General features: G+C 46.4%; 1 protein-coding gene across 1 annotated transcript; it reads left to right on the top strand.

Annotated features, from left to right (window-relative positions):
* Positions 1-71: 71 nt before the first annotated feature.
* Positions 72-15,697, top strand: LOC135895749 (uncharacterized). The gene is made up of 2 exons (XM_065423904.1): positions 72-327; positions 9,545-15,697. The coding sequence occupies exons 1-2, from the start codon at positions 239-241 to the stop codon at positions 12,342-12,344; spliced, it is 2,889 nt and encodes a 962-aa protein (XP_065279976.1). The 5' UTR covers positions 72-238; the 3' UTR covers positions 12,345-15,697.
* Positions 15,698-17,404: the final 1,707 nt, after the last annotated feature.

The raw sequence follows: 17,404 nt of genomic DNA, 5'->3' as shown, positions 1-17,404 counted from the left end.
TTTTGTTAGCGCCATCTCTCGGTCGTATACTTTATTTCGCAACGCCACTGCTACTCTTATTTACGTTGCCCCTCTGTGGTTGCACTGCTGTTGCCGTTTCGGCCGTTTCTGTAGTTTCGATGGTGGTGTAGCGCAGCTGTGTGGTGGCGTGAGGAGGGCCAGACGAACCGATCGCTGTTCACTTTTCCTTATCGGGTCGGCGGGTGCTGGCCGTTTCGGTAGTGCCTTGTCGCCGGGAATGTCGAATGGACGCTGCCCTGGCATGGCAGCAACGCCGACAAGCCAACCCGTATCCAGAGGCCGCGGTCGTGGCAGGGGCAGAGCCAGGTAATATTGTTATTATATATGTGTGCATGTCTATATTTTTGTCACTCTTCACTCACTGGACCCATCAATCATGCAACAGCAGGGTCGTGGAAGCCACGGAGAGCATAGGACAGTTGATGGCCGGTGCACGGTGTCTAGGCGTCTGTCTAACCCTTTGCTGCACGCATGAAGAAAAATTGCGCATGCAAACTGTGGTTACCTTTAGATTCCTATCAATGTGCGTCTCGAAAACGCAAAGAAAACATTTTTTGCATGCGTTCCTATGTCTATTTCACAATGTACCGAAGATCCCACTGTAACGTGCGCATCAGCTGCAGCGAGTGCACATGTTTGCAGTGGCGCAGTGGACGCGTAATTATATATGTCGCTCTGCGCTTGCCCACCAACATTTAACGTATTTCTGCTGTGTGATATTTCTGATGGTAAAAATTACTGACGTTGCCATAACGCACGTGGCGGCAGCCAAACTTGCTTTGACGGGTGCCTTTGATCATTTTTGCTGCTGCAGAAGGTGCTGGTTACACGGTGAATTATTTCGTCCTACTGGCTCGCTAGATAACATAATAAACAAAGTGTTAGTACATGAAAATTTGAGGCAAATGTAAAAAAAAAATCCAATTACAAGTGAGAGGAGCTATGACTACACTGCAGAAAAGTGCTCCCACGCACATGTTCCTGTCGTTCATGGCGTCCACTACAGTGGACGCCTTAAAAAGCGGGTTCCGCACACGGAGAGCTTGGCTTCACTCAGCCACAATATTTACAGGTGTCGCCTCTGAAGGCTTCTTCTATCCTGTGTAGACGTACGCATCGCCGACAGCAGTACGGTTAACGTAGTGGGAATGTCTACTGCCCACGTAAGCATTGCTGGTCGCCATATTATCATCCTTTTCACCGTGCTTGCCCACTGCCCCCGTGACCTGATATTTGGCCTAGAGTTTCTCTCTGATCATTCTGCACTCCTCGATTTATTTATTTATTTATTTATTTATTTATTTATTTATTTATTTATTTATTTATTTATAATACCTTACAGGGCCCAGAGGCCATTGAGTAAGGGGGACAAACAAGGATATTATAAGAAATGCAAAATATACAGGTCAAAAAAAGGGAAAACATTGCACAGGCCTAGCACTAAAATGCAGCAACAAACATAAGAGCAAAGTACAAAAAATAATTGAAGTATACAAAACAGCACAGATGTCTTGACACATGACTCAAGGAAAAAAAAATAATAAAGCAGGGGTTTACAAAAACACAATAGCCAAAAAGTGCGATATTGTATACAAGAGAAGATTTAATGTCACGATGTCACTTGAAAGTATTTGTGCAGCTGATCATGGAATGATTGATGGTTGCATATGGACGCAGTATTATCGGGAAGATCATTCCAAAGAACGATGACACGTGAAAGGGCTGATGAATTGAGGGCTTGTGTTCTTCCGTATATGCGCTTGATGCTGTACTGATTGTGTAAACGGCTCGAAATGCATGACGGCGCTTCTAGAGCTGACACAGGTTGCCTGGGGCAGTGGCGTTATTTATGAAATAAGCATAAAAGAGCAATTGAACGATGAATATGTAATGGCTCACGAGAGAGATCAAGTTTTAGCTGTGTTACGCTCGAAAGGGAACTGTACTTGGACATATGGTTGATGCTTTTGGAATCGGACCTGACCTGGGAAAAATACGCACCCTCAAAGACTTTCCTGTGCTGCACTCAGCAAAATATGTCCACAGCTTCGTAGGACTTCGCTCTTACTTCCACTGCTTTGTTAAAGATTTTGTCACCATAGCACAGCTTCTCACAGACCTCCTAAAGAAAGATGTGCCTTTTTCACGGGGCTCCTCTCAAGCTGCAGCCTTCTCTTGTCTCACGACCTTAATCGCCACTCTACCTGTTCTCGGCCACTTTGACATTTCAGCCCCTACTCAGGTGCACACCACTTCAAGTGGCCATGGAATTCATGCTGTTTTGGCACAAGTTCACCAGGTCATGACTGGGTTATTGTGTACGCCAGCCGCCTTTTGTCTCCTTCGGAGCGAAACTACTCCATTACCGAGAGAGAGTGTCTGGCTCTTGCCTGGGTGGTTGCGAAATTCTGTCCCTGCCTATATGGCCGGCCCTTTTGTATTGTCACTGACCATCACGCTCTCTGTTAGCTTTTGTCCTTAAAAGACCCCATGGGAGGCTTGGACAATGGGCTTTGCATTGCAGGAGTACTCCTGTTCCATGGTCTACAAATCGGGGTGCCAGTACATCGACGCCAACTGCTTGTCCTGTTACCTTGTAGACACAGCCAACATTGACGACACAGATGCTTCCACCTGTGTTTTGTCTGTCTCCTAACTTTTGGACGTGGCCAATGAACTACACCGTGATGCCACTTTGCGGACCCTCATTGAACAAGTTGAATCTGTGCCTACTGACCGATCCTTACGGTGGTTCGTCCTCCAGAACGGCATCTTTTACTGCCATAATTTTCACATCAATGGTCCTTCCCTTCTCTGTGTCGTCCCTCGACTTCTTTGCTTAGCCATTCTTCATAATCTTCATGACGCACCAGTTGCAGGCCATTTAGGTGTCACTCGCACCTATGACCGTGTCTGCTGTTGCTTCTACTGGCCCAGCCTTGCTCACTCTGTATGATGATACGTTGTGGCGTGCGAGCCCGAAAAAAAAAAAAACAGCAACACTTCCTGCTGGATACCTTCAGCCCCTCGACATCCCAATTGAGCCATTCTTTCGAGTGGGCTTAGATGTTCTTGGCTCTTTTCCCGAGTCCAAGTCTGGCAAAAGGTGGATCGCTGTGGCTAAGGATTACGCGACATGCTACACCATGAACCAAGTGCTTCCGACCAGCTGTGCAAGTGAAGTTGCGGGTTTCCTTGTCCGCGACATCATTCTAGTGCATGGTGCCCCATGACAGCTACTCACGGACCGTGGTCATATCTTCTTTTTACAAGTCATTGCTGACATTTTGCAGTCTTGCTCTACCAAGCACAAGCTCACTACGTCGTACCTTCCTCGGACCAATGGCCCGACTGAGCGATTGAACTGGACTCATAGGTGCCGACTATGGGGGGGGGGGGGGGGGCTCTGGGACTGGAGCCCCCTCCGGAGTTTTCTGAAGGGGGCAGAGCCTCCCTCCCCCCACCCCAGTGATGCTGAAGCCTCCCCCCCCCTCCCCTCCCCCCCGCTCATACACACCTAGAATGTCATTACCAGAGTTTTGTCACCCACATCATTTGAGGTTTCTTATGACTTTCCTCGACCTTTTCACTTAAAATTCTATTGTAGCTAATAGCTTACTCCATCATTGTTGGTGCAGATGTTCACGGCTTTTAATTCATACTTTCGCTTTAGTTCAGCAAATCCTGACAATAGGAGGAAAAGTGCATTAGAAGCACCAGCGCTGGCTGCCTCATCCATATTTTCTCACTTCAACATTGTCTTAAATATACACACGGGACAAATTTTATTATATTTTTGAAAGAGAAGGAGATAGCCAATTAGAACCAATTTCTAAAGGTATGGATGGCCTATGCCTAGAGAATGAATATGCCGCCTGTATGTTGACCACGCTTCAAATTGCTTTGCATGCTTTTATTAATCTTAAAAAAAAAAAAAGCCTGCATACTTCTGTGACCCCTTCAATGGAGCCTTTTATCAACAGCGTATGAAATGCAGGTGAATATGTGTCTGAAATTTATCCGACTTATTCTTGTGTGGCCTGTGGTGAGATTGCTACTTTGCCTCGTATGCTCTGGGAGTGCGGGTCGCTAGGCCCGAAGTTCACCAAGGAAGAGTGGGACGTGCTCCTGCGAAGTCCCGTCTTTGAGGACCAAATCCTGGTTGTCCAGCACACTCGCGATCGGGCCGGCAGACTATATCTGTCAGATCTGAAATATTGTTCAAGGTCACACAAAGTTTCTTCAACTGCAGCTGTTATTAAAGGTTTTTTATATATATATAAAAAGCTTGTCGTGCCCAAGCCCCCCTCCCCCCCCCCCTCCTCAGGAAAGTTAAAACTTTCCACCTATGATCGTACCATCACCGACATACTGTCTAAGCATGTTTCGTCTGACTACCAGGACTGGGACATTGCATTACCCTACGTCACATTCACTTGCAATTCTTCACGCCACGGAACTGCTGGTTAGTTGCCATTTTGACTGTTGTTTGGTTGCGACCCTGCATTGCCTTTGGACGCTTGACTTCCCTCTGCTAATGCCTTAAGGAGCAAGTATGCCCACGACGCCATTGTCCATGCTGACCACAAGAGGCAGCTTGTGCGTGCTCGTCTGCTGGCATCACAAGACAATCAAAAACAGTTGGTCAGTGGCACCATGACGTGCATATTTCGCCAGATTTCCTTGTGGCTCCTTTGGTTCCCTTTCCGTCGAGTCGGGATCTTGGAAAAACTCCCTTCTTTGCTACAAGAGCCCTTACCACGTCTTATGTCAAGTGACCATTGTCACCTATGAGAAGGTAGAGCTGACGGTATGAGAAGCTAGAGCCTCACCTGATGCCGTTCATGTCGCACTCTCGGCTAAAACTTTACCACACTCTTCCTGACGGTCCTGTTTGTGGTCGCCGTGCTACGCTCACGGCGCGCACGCTCCGATATCACGTGCGCCGGACGACCACCGCTGGTTGGACCACTCCGAGCCAACGCCTCCTTGTCGGAGCCGCCGCGCCCTGCTTCGGCACGCTTTATGTACCGACACGCTGCTGCGCGCGTACGCACCCCGCCGGCCCCAGATGGGGGAAAACGAGACCACGCGCGGAGCAAGGGAGATCCTAGGCGTGGTACTAGGGAAAGAAGAAATAACATTGATTAAGCTGGGATTCGATACAAACACCAGTTTTATCAACACGTCTTAATCTAAATTTAATTGCGACGCAATACACGGCCAAATGATCGCTGGTGGCCGCTAACGGCACACCGTGACAAGAGAGAACGAAGAACCCCAGCAGTAAGACGTTGCCTATCCTTTGGTCAACGCCTGCCATCGCGCGCCCCACAGCAGGGAAAATGGAAACAGAAAGAAACGACAGACGAACAGATAGGAGCACGATCGGAAGATGCTGCCTCAGGACGTCGAGACGGCGGAATAGTGCGCGTGCCCTCCGAGGCCCGTACCCCGCTGATCCGAAGTAACCATCGGCCGGCGGAGGACAAAGGGGGCCTCCACCGGCAGAGAGGAACACGTACGCACCTTCAGACGCCCCAATGTGGTCTCTCTTCGGGCCCCGTCTTGCGCGCGCGTACCGGGAGCGCACGCCAAGCAGGGCCCGGTTCGCGCCAAAATGTCGGCCAATGAGTGAAACCCGTTCTCCTTCTCGTGGGCGGAATGACAGCAGAGCGAAAGCTTTATGATGGATGACCCGCTGCCACCTCGTCCCAGGCAAGGAGGTGAGGGCCACGGAGCCGCCGGAAACGCGCCTTGAAGAGATGCCTCGAGTTTCTAAATCGCCTGTGTAAGGTAGGGGCTGTATAATAGAGAGCCATCCCTTTCCAATCCTTTTGCTTAACATCTTACTTATGTCACAAACGTGGACATAAATGCAAGCATGGGCAGAGACCTGACATGCTTATTGAGAAGCCCAATCAAGTGTTCATTTCTGGAAAATCTGAGCCAGAAGTGTTTTGTGGAAAAGAATCCACTCCCCCTGTTAACGGGTGGTTATGCAGAGGTATCAAAAACATAAATCTGCTTCTTTTTTTTTTTCTAGCTTTCACCTCTGCAGCATAAAAAAATTTGCCCATGTTCAAACTAGCCTGGATTCCAAGTCTTGTCGATGGCTTTTTCTTTTGAGACTGTGATAATACTGGGTGATGAAGAAATTGTGGTCCCTGACCAAGTCAAGGTAAAAATAACAGAGACGTTTCGGGACCCATACGGGTTCCTTGATCACACTAAAAGCAGGCAAGAGCCGCAAGTAGTTTTTATGCCAAAATGTGACGTAGAGAATGGGTGTATTTGGCAGGCAGATTTCCATCAGTCCTGTTGATACTGTTGTCCATAGTTTGAATAAATAAAGATTCTAACAAGAGTCGCGTCATCGGATTCTTTTCCTTAGCTATTATAGCAGCGTTTTCTCAATCGATGCGGTGATTGCGATTATCGGCGTGTTCGGCAAGGGCGTTCGATACTTTTTTCTTGTTGGAGACGTCCCTTTGGTGCTCTTTTAATCTTGTGAATTTGCTGGTTTCTCCAATGTAACTGCAGCTGCAGTCTGTGCATGGTACCTTGTAGATGACACCGGGGTAATTCTTGCTTTCAAGCCGATCCTTTACGTTAACAAGCTGATTTCTCAGCTTGTTGGATGGCATGTGTGCTATTCTAAGATTGTATCTTGAGAATACGCGGCTAAGAGCTTCGCTGACGCCAGACACATATGGGTCGCCAGCACGTTTCGTGAACGACTTGCCTTGAGACGGCTTTGGATGGAGGACACGAGCTTCTTTTTTGTTAGTAAACTTCTTGGGGTACCTGTTTGTGAATAATTTGTGACGAATTTTATTCAGTTTGTTCTGCATTTCGTGGTCACTTGAGCAGATGCTATGTTAGTTGCAGCTGCTTGGAGCAGATGATTGCCCAAATGGATTGGGCCCAAAGAAAATAGGTTTAAATATTTGGCATCACAAAGCAACCATTTGTGCAAGCTGCACAAGTAAGTCAGTGTAATTGATGATAAACGAGATCTTGATCAGATTCGGTCACAATTGGAAGTGCCCTGTATGATTGAGGTGCTAGTATTTACTGTTTAATCCGGCACGCCACAAATGTTAGTTTTGTATGTTTGGCAATGACAAAAATTTGAAGTCACAAGTTCATCACCAAGATAGCAAGAGCCAGCACTTTGATAGCGTTTACTTTTGGCATCTGCTTTTTGTCTGTCGTACCATGATTCTTATAGACTAGCTTTTTCTTTTCGTCTGGCAACTGTGTTGTCAGCACAGCATTCATCTTCAGCCCGTTGCCAGTGGCTTGGCGATGCTGCCTGTAGTAGGTGCATTGGTGGCAGAGATGTACAGGGGTGGCACAGGTAGGAGGGCAAGCCTAAGCACAATATGCTGTGTTGTCTTTTAAAGTGAAGCTTTCCTTGCCTCTTCCCCTGTGTTTGGCATGTTCATTCGTGTGTTGTCATGCAGCGCGGAATCTTAGCTGTCAAAGCAGTTCCAGTGAGTGCACTTCTACGCTGCCTGTTGAAACAATAAGTCCCAACGTACAATCCATACATATAATATTGGTTTATAGGTATCTCTTCAGCAGATAGGCCTCTAAGTAGAACAGTGCATGATATTGAATGGCTTCATTGAAATTCTTGAGGTTCACATATCTGCGAAGCTGCCCTCTTGGCCCATTGGGTATGCCCGTTCTTGGCAAATCCTTCCAATAGGTATGTGTCCCTGACACAAGGTGTATAAAAGTCCTTACGTGTATTTAGATTGCCTATCTGTGCACAAAACTCCTCACTATGCGCTCGACAAGCACCAAACGTCTCCTGTGCCCACGTGACATTGCTGCATCGATGACTCAGTGTGTGCCCTAACTACCATTTGCATCTGGCCACGCTTTTTCAACAGTGTAGCATATAAACGAACATTGTATGGAGTTAACCCCTTCAGGTGCTGTGTGCACATTTGTATTAATAATAATATTTGGGGTTTTACGTGCCAAAACCACTTTCTGATTATGAGGCACGCCGTAGTGGAGGACTCCGGAAATTTTGACCACCTGGGGTTCTTTAACGTGCACCTAAATCTAAGCACACGGGTGTTTTCGCATTTCGCCCCCATCGAAATGCGGCCGCCGTGGCCGGGATTCGATCCCGCGACCTCGTGCTCAGCAGCCCAACACCACAGCATGTGCACATTTGTGTGTGCCAAGACAGTGCATCAAATGCAAAAAGCACTAATGAAAGTAATATTTTATGTGTAGCATTCATGTTGAAATGCTTCTAATCGGGCTTGTGCTGAAAGCTTGAAGGTAGACAGCTAGGTGTTTGCTTTCTGTAGCCGTGTGTTGTCACATGCCAGGTTTGCTTCTTTCCTTGTGTTTCACATGAGGTGCATTTTTCGAGCGGTGGGTTAGGTTCAGGGTGTCGTACTGTACTGTAACCCAATACCATACCCAGCTGCAATTTTGTGCTGAAGTGGAACCAAGCCTGAACCGAAAAAAATAATGGTTACCAATTTGGCACGAAACAGTTCAGCCATATAAGGCATCAAGAGGTGCTTAATAGTTTGCCTAATTCTTTGAATAACTACTTCTTCAATTGGCGCATCCTAGTGGCAGGTTGTTACTACTCACTAGTTGCATTGTGACATCCGATACCGTCACTGGAATCCCAAAATTATATTCAAGACATTACAAGAAAAGAAAAATTCCCGCGAGGATTGCCCGCGAGGATTCAAACTTGCAACCCACCAATTGGCAGTACAGGATTCTACCTCTCTGCTTTTGCTACACCAGTGGAGACTACTGATCCTGAAGAGCATGTTTGCACCTGTAGCTGCCATAATTCATTAATGAAATCTGTGTATGAGATAGAGCTGGTGTCCACGCCTTCATCTTGTCTAGCACATCCCATCCCGAATTGTGGAGGTGGTCCTAAATGACGTAGTCTTCTTCTATATGTAATGACAATGATTCAGTGCGTATGTTCGTCTTCATTAGTCTTCTTTTAGTGCTCAACTTCTTCGCAGGTTAACTGGATGGCACAAAGGTTCTGTTTTTTTTAAGGATAGTGTACGGTCTATTAATGGGGGGGGGGATCGAGAGAGTAGCTGAAGTTTAAATTTGAGAAAAGCGAAATGAATTTGGCAGTAAGAAGCTAATGGCTGTTTTAGTAGAGATCAGTGGCTAAGTCTAGATGGGTTAGAGGTGGGAAAAGAAAAACCAAGTTTTTTTACTTCGCTAATGGATAGGTGCAACTTCAAACAAATGCAACAGTGCTTTTACTTCTTAAATGAGATTGCTTGCTCGTGCCTGCCAATGTTCACGTAAACAAGCACCGCACAAAGCAGCAAAAGGCTTACCACACACTATCTTTGCCAGCTATTGTGCAACTGTTTCATGTTACAGGCGAAACTGTACTTTATTTTGGGGGGGGGGGAGCTGTAGGCTGCATTTTCGTAGTTGAGCTTGAGTAAATGTGATCTGTGTCGCTGTGACGTTAATAAAGTATCTTTTTTTTTTGCAGGCTTGGCATTCAGGTAGCTCATACTTCCAGCAACAACACGGCTGCAAACACCGGAAAGCCGAATGTGGCTTGTGCAGTCGATAGCACATTATGCACAGCAGCACCTTCAGTTCCTGTTCGTGATTTTGCTGCTGACCAGTTGGAGTACAAGCGCTTGGACCCCATTAGTGCGAGAGCTGGTGGTGATGCCTCTGCACCCGCTGCAGTCAACAGGATGCGTGCAAACAAAGCCACCAAATTGCCTAGAAATGTGCAGCAGCATAATTGGCACGGTCACCCAAGTGGTGTCCAGGATTCCATGGAAAGTAATCGGAAGTCCCACCCTACACTAAGTACAAACGATTCGAGCAACTCGCCTATGAGCCATAGGCCCAGCTTGCCCAGACGTTGCCGAGTTGAACGTGGGTGTACTTTTCGGTCAGAACGCAGCGGACAACAGCACAGGCCGGTCACAGGAAAAGTTCTGCATGACCGTTCCAACAGCAAGACTGATGCCAAGACCTGCGGGCCCTCCTCTGACTGCCCTGCAGGTACCAAACCATTTGCACCATCGTCAAAGAGTAGGAAAAGTCTGGCTAGTAGCAATGAGGCTCAGCATGGGCGAGCTGTTACCACTGGCACAGGTCATCTGTATGCGCTGCATTTGCACAACAATTGTCCCGAGTTGCCACCTGTAGAGGACATCGTGAAGCGTCTACAAGAAATACAAATGGAATTTCAAAGGGACGGCCTCAGTATGGAACTGCCATGCTCGATGACGGACACGAAGCCCTGCTGGATCTTGAACAACTTGAGGACGTTCAACCGCATCCTGATGAGAGTCGACATTGAACTGAAAGAAGAAGAGCCGCGCAAGCTCTGTGTTTGTTCTCTCGACGAAGCGGTGATGATGCACTCAAACGACAACTGGGTCTTTGACGCCTGCATCCTGTTCCACTTGCTCCTCAAAAGGCACAAGTGCATACAAACTTTGCACCTTGACAAGACAACTGTGGCATCCGGTTACCCACAGATACTCTGCGATGCATTGGCCTGCAACAGGGGCCTCAGGCGCTTGGCCATCGCCTGTTGGGATTTCTTACCTGCCACAGAGCGCACACTCGTCTACTCATTGTGCAAGATGCCTGCACTTGAATATATTTGCATTTCGAAACTGTCTGTGACGCCAAGCGCAGCTGCACGTATCGGTGACATGATAGCGAGGGCGAAGTGCATACGCAAGGTTAAGTTCCTGGAAAATGACATGTCGCCCGAGGCTGGTACAGAGCTCATGAAGGGACTGTGTCGCAACAGCGGCCTTGAGCTGATTTGGCTTGATGATAATGCCCTCGGAACCGGCGGAGCACGTTTTCTCGGTGAATTCCTTGCCACATCTACCACGTTGCGAGAGCTGTCGCTGAGTGATGTGCCATGCTTCGATGAACAACAACTGGTGTTCATTGCAGAGGGGCTGAAGACAAATCGTAGCCTTGAGAAACTGGAGATTCATGGGTGTCGCGTTGCTGCGGGTGGCATCGACAGGCTTGCTGAAGTTCTAAAGAACAACAGCACTCTGAAGTACTTGGAAGTGTCCGCATGCAACCTTGCGCAAGCGGAAACCAGGTCTTTCGCAATCCTTTTAGAGTTTAACACTGGTCTCCTTGAAGTAAACATCAGGGACAACCTTATCGATGACATTGGAGCGATCCGGCTGGCACAGGCATTGAAGTTCAATATGCACCTGGAGAAGCTGAACCTTGAGGCTAACAACATCAACTCACCGGGAGTGGTTTCGCTTGTCGAAGCACTTGCGAGCAACAGTGTGTTGAAGGAGCTAACGCTGGGCTGCGTTGAAGCGGAGGATGAAGAGGATGAACGGGCAGTCACTGCTGCTTTAAATCGCACAGCTGCCTATGACCGTGTGCGACTGAGCTGCTATGACATTCGGGGTGTTTTTCAGCTCTCAGCGAGCCTCCGCATGCATGCTGACCGTATCACATCAGTGCACTTAGATGCAAGTGTCGACGTCGATGCCGATTGCCTCAAGGACCTGTTTGTTGCACTGGCTACTGTTTCATGCCTAAAATGTCTCTGCATAGATTCCCAAGCCACTATGGATGGTTCCGCTGCCAGGAGGTTTGCCAAGCTACTGTGTACGACGAAAACGTTGAAGCATATTCAGATAAACTCCTGCAGCGCTGACAGCGTGGCGCTGGAAACAGTCATGAGGGGCTTGAGGAAGAACCAGTCTGTGTTGTTCATGGAGATAGAGTTTGCAGCCTGCAACAGTGCTTGCACTGACGCATTTGTGGACATGTTGAAGGGCAACACAACGCTCACCCATTTTGGCTACATTACCACCAAGCTTTCTGAGCTGCAAGTGATTGCTCGCGAGCTGCCAGCAAATCACGTCCTGACCTCCCTCAAGATTTGGGAGAAGCCGAGCTTCAGGGAGACCATCTTCGAGATTCACGAAATCCTTCGGCGTAATGTCTCGTACCTCAACCGAGCTGTTGAGTTTGCCATGGAGCCGGAGAGGTTTGGTACCCAGCGGTATCCAGCTGTGGCTTTCGAGGAGCTTTGCCTGACGGACTCTTTCCAGAACCATCTTGCCAGCATTGTCGGACCACACCGTGCGCCCAAGGCGATGCGCAATGCCCGTCGACACATCACGACAAACCTGTTTGCTATCACAGGTGTGTGCCAAGTGCCAGTCACTTGCTGGCCGCACCCAGAAGGTGGACGGCAAATAGACTGTCTGAACATTTTTTGTTGGCTCAACATCTTTTCCCATCTGAAGGTAACAGACATTGTAGTCTGACGGACTGTTAACATGTCACCATAAGGTACTGCACTGTTATCATCTAGGTGAAAAACATATTACTGTCTTATTCGTTTTTACTATCTTATATTATGTTCATAATTGCACTTTACTAATGTAAAGCCTTGTTTTCAATTGGGCCAATGTATGAGAAGAAATGTGAAATAGCATTATGTACTATTAAGTTTTGTGAGGTATAAGATGACTTCAAGGGTATATCTGTGTAAGATAAGTACAAGTTGCATATTTACCCTTGATGGGCATTTTATAACCTATGCACTATTTGTGCTTTCATTTATGTCTTCATAATTGATGATGGCTATCTTTTAAATCTATCTTTGTTTAGTGTGTGCTAGAAGTGTCTGCATAGCTAAATCAAAATGTGTATATATGGAAAGCAGCAGGCCTTGCTTTTTTGTTTTTATTAATATATATATTAACTCTTTCGTTACCGCAAGAAATGTGTTCATTTTTAGTGCTTTTGCATTTTAATGTGATGACAACCATAAGTACTGCAGTACATAAATTTATAGCCTGTTCGCTGGTGCTTTGAATGGACATGTAGCAGTAATAATTGCTCAGGCATCTTTTGAGAATTACAGTAACAGCTTGTTAATTCGAACCGCAAGGGGAAGTCGCTTCAGTTCGAATTAACGAAAGTTCGAACTAACGAAAGTGAAGGAGAGCAACAGTACACTGCGATTTGGAAGCAGTAGGGCATGTCAGAAATTTGGCGAGTCAGAAAGTGATGGCGTGTGCCGCGGGCACACGCCATCTTCAAGTCGAAGCTCTGGGTCCGACTGTGCCACACCACCGATGTCCACCGAAACGAACGTTAGCCGAGGCTTAACACCATCACAATGAATCGCGACGGCCGATACCTCCTAAGCTGAAAACAGAGGTGCACAACCGATGAAGACTGCTGAGACAAACACGCTGAATATGTGAAGGAGGCGAAGGTCCGGATTCGTTGGTTCTTGATTGCAAGCGCAGCTGCGACGTACTTGATTCGCTGTGTTTTGGCGCTTGCCGTGCCATCTCCGCACGACATTAGCAGCTGTAAAAGATTTGCAAAGCCTCCGAGATTCGCAATGGGCAAGAAGTCTCGGAGGTTACGTAGAACGGAGAGGCGGCAGCCGCCGCTGCCTTCTGGCTGACCCCGCATCGGTTAGATTTTTTCTGATTTTGCCTTCTCTTGCCATTCTCTCCGTTTCGGAGGCAATACAGCCTTGTGTGTAGGCAGTAGGCGCGCTTCTCTGGCCGTGTGTCAGGCGAGCGTAGTTCGAATTATCCGTGAAGGAACCTTCTCGCGTTCGAATTAATGGACTTTTTTATACATAGACTACTGTGGAGCTTGGCAGGACCAAATCGTACAGTTCGAATTATCCATAAGTTCGAATTATTGAAGTTCGAATTAACGAGCTTTCACTGTATATGAAACTTCAAACTTCAACTTCCCCTCAAGAAACACGAATGAAACTAATAATTTGCCCTTTTTAATATAACTACCCAGAGAAAAATATATCTGAAATATACTGAAGATGCACTTGGTTCCTAGTTCCCATCTTTTGTATGTCAGGTCATGCAAGCAAATTATTCATAAGATTTGTTGGCATCAGTACCAGCCATAGATATGGCCATGCTATGTGGAAAAGTAGTAGCTTTGCATGAAAACAGGCAAGTTCCCATGGAGCACTTGTTTTTACTCATTGCAGCAGGCACCTGGATTGTTATTACCACATTTTTTAGGCTCACGAAGCAATGGTTGTCAGGGTCAGGGATCAGGGTCAGGTTGTCAGGGTCAGGGCAGAAGCTTCCTCATGCTTGATTATTGTGTTCGATCAGCTTTTCTGAGCAAACAGTGTGGCCTGCTGCACGTTCAACTGTTGCTGGAGCCTCCACATGCCTTGTTTAGTTGTTCAGTGTTGTACCGTAATGTGGAGAGTTTGCAAAATATTGTGCTCTAAGAGAGCACTTGGTTGAAGGTCGGTCTGGAATCAACTGTTTGCTTTTACGTGAGTGAAAACCCCGCACTACAGGAAGGATTGCTTGTAGTAATTTGTACACGCGCTGTCAAATTGCTTATTGATAAAAGCAACTCACAGTGGGGAAAATAAAGTTGCATTTGATATTAGTCGGACACAATTATCAAAATGTGCACTCGTGAGCATACGTACGTCGTTTGAGACTGTTAAAAGTGCCTGTATGTGGGATCAGAAAATTGAAAATACGGGAGAACCGTCTGTGTCTTCGTTGCTACTGTAATTTAAAAATTGTGTCGCCGAGTCGACCAAAGCACAAATGTTACGTCTTATTATTGAGGAAGTGCAAAAAGCACTGAAGGCTAGTTTCAACTATACAGCCAGTTGAAGGTTTATTTTTACAAACTTGCCAACCTGCCAAGCATGATGAAATCTGACAATAGTTGGAAGTTCAATTGTGATTTCAGAAGGTGCATGATGTTGCTAGTAGGATAATTGATAGACTTCTGTAGTTGCGGTAACGAAAGAGTTGGCACACCAGTGGTACATATTTTACAACTGTGGTCGTTGGTGTGTCGAGTTTTTATAATCATTCATGCTGAAATTGCTGCACGGTAGACCTGCTGCGTAGATTTCGTGAATGTTTTTGAAAGAAGGTGTTATTTTGTACTCGTAATAGAAAATAGCCGGGTCTATGGAATTGGTGGACTCCTTCTGTTCAGTTTGCGTTGCCTCTGCAGCTGCTCACGCATTCACTGAATGGGTTCGTTAATCAAAATGATGTTCCTATTATTGTCCTTGATGTCCTTATTGTCCTTGTCCTTGTTATTGATGTGTGTGTATCCTAGTCTTCCGTGCAGCTTCTTTTAAGTGGTTGATATTTTAGCTGCGATAGTCCCTTACACCAGGTAGCTAGAGCTCGTCGATTAGGTTTTGGGTGTGCAGCTTGGCAGTTCTGAGTGGCCTGACCTAGCTTGTGGTTTCCTATGGTTTGTGAATGTGTTAGGATTGAGTGAGTATTGTGTTAGTGCACATTTTAAGATATGTGGAAGCTAGGTAGAAACAGCTCTTGTAGTTTAAAGAACTGGCAAATCAGCGCTCACATTTTATACAGTTGTGGCATTTTGTGGTGCATTGCATTTAATACCTTGTCTTGGTGCACTGTTTGAATTGCTGCGCTCGCTGTTTAACAGCCCAAGGAAGCTTTCTGCGCAAAATTTTTGGGTAGTTAAAAGGACTCCTGTAATACGAGAATGAAATGTTGAGTGCCTTTGCTTGCTCTCTTTCTTTTTTTTTTGAGCATGTGAGCAGTGTGATGTACAGAATGGTCGCTGACTGTGCTGATACCAAAAATTTGTATGTTACACCTGATTGCAGTGTTTTTAATTGTTGTCACAATCCAAGAGCGATTGTGGCATCTGCACCTTTGGTGCGTCTACAATATGGGAGCACCGTTGCTGTATCCTTTTGGAGACTTGTAATCTCATGCTCCTTCCTTTACCCCAAATGAAGAATTCCCTTTTCTAGCAACCAGCTACTGCTTGATCAAAATAAGCATTGTGCTGGTCGAAAGCAAATAAAAGGAAAATCCTCATTAACATTACTGTCTATGTTGGCATTATTGAGGATTGCTTACTGAAACCTTTACAGTACACATAAACACCGTGTAGGAGCTTGGAACTGAGCTAACGTATTAGTGTCTAATGAACAGATTGAGGGTTGCAACATATGACAAGACTGTTGTTTACGTGCATGGTGCACCTAACTGGAATTTTGTCAAAGTTGATGCTGCTGCTACTGCAAGACAAATGTACAGCACAAACTCGCTCTGTACTAAATGCAACATGATGGCATTAAAACACATGCAGAGATGCACATGGATAAACACTGCTTTGCACCTGAAACCACCTGATCTGGCCGACCACTTTTCGTGATTTACGAAAAGAATAAACAAAGAATTGATGCAGGTCCCAAACACATCTTGGAATCTAGTTAAACCCCAGCTATGAATGACATGCTTGTGCACAAAAAAACTTGTCAGAGACGCAACGTCTTATGTGTGGGAATGCGAAAGCATTATAGTCTCTTCGGTTAAATGTTTTTTTCTGCGTGTTCCTTGTCCGGGCAAGCTCTTGCCTGCATTTTAACTGCGCCTCAGTAAGGCCAAATGAAAGCGTCTCAATGCACTCACTTGCCCACGAGGAATTCCTAACTTGAAGGACCGCTCAGCAGCATTTAATTGGACATTAATGCTTTTTATTTCATGCACTCGGGATGTGGCGCCACCTCCGACCCATTGGCTGTGCTGTCACATGCCCGACGATGCATGCCGTAGGCCACATGTTTAGTCAGCCAGATGGCTATGACATGACGTGCGCAATGACATACACACTACGCACACATTTAGTCAACCAGAACTGCGGAGCTGCCGAGACATCGGGGAAGCGTGCTCGTCTCGCCCTCTAGAGGCCTGGGTTCGATTCCCACCCAGACCGAAATTTACCCAATGTTCTGTTCAAAGAGGCATTAATTTACTTTGTTTACAGGAACCTTCCCGAAAAATTTGACGTCAGCTCGAGTATTTTTTTATGTGGTTTTACTCTTTGCCATCGGCCACTTCTCGCACTGTCATTCGGTCACGCCGCCGCCGACAACGCCGGATTTTCGTGTAATGGCGCATATAATGCTTTTGCATTAAAATAGGTTTATACGCCATGCACTTTAGTATGAGTGAGTGTAAACCAGAATTCTGGTGCAGCAAAAGAGCAAGGATGGGTGAATTGATGTGAACCGGCACCAGTCCATGCGAGTTCTCTTGTCCTTATTCGTTTGGTGCATTGCGATTCTGGCAAAGAAAACATCCAACAACTGGGCCAGTAACATGTTTTGTTGAACATAGACTTTTGTGTTACATTTGTGTCATATGGATTTGGGATCACCAGTGGAGAAAAGAAGTTAGAATCATTTACTGAAACAAGGCATAGTAGGCAGTTTAAGCCTGGCCTTTTTAATAAGGCATGCTTTACTGAACAGCACAGAGAAGACAGGACGAACAAGCAGAGGGGATGACTGTACTGT

The sequence above is a fragment of the Dermacentor albipictus genome, chromosome 6 (genome assembly GCF_038994185.2).
Source record: "Dermacentor albipictus isolate Rhodes 1998 colony chromosome 6, USDA_Dalb.pri_finalv2, whole genome shotgun sequence".
NCBI classification, from domain to species: Eukaryota; Metazoa; Arthropoda; class Arachnida; order Ixodida; family Ixodidae; genus Dermacentor; species Dermacentor albipictus.
Note: the sequence above shows the minus strand (reverse complement) of the source record. Positions and strands in the feature narration are given on the sequence as shown.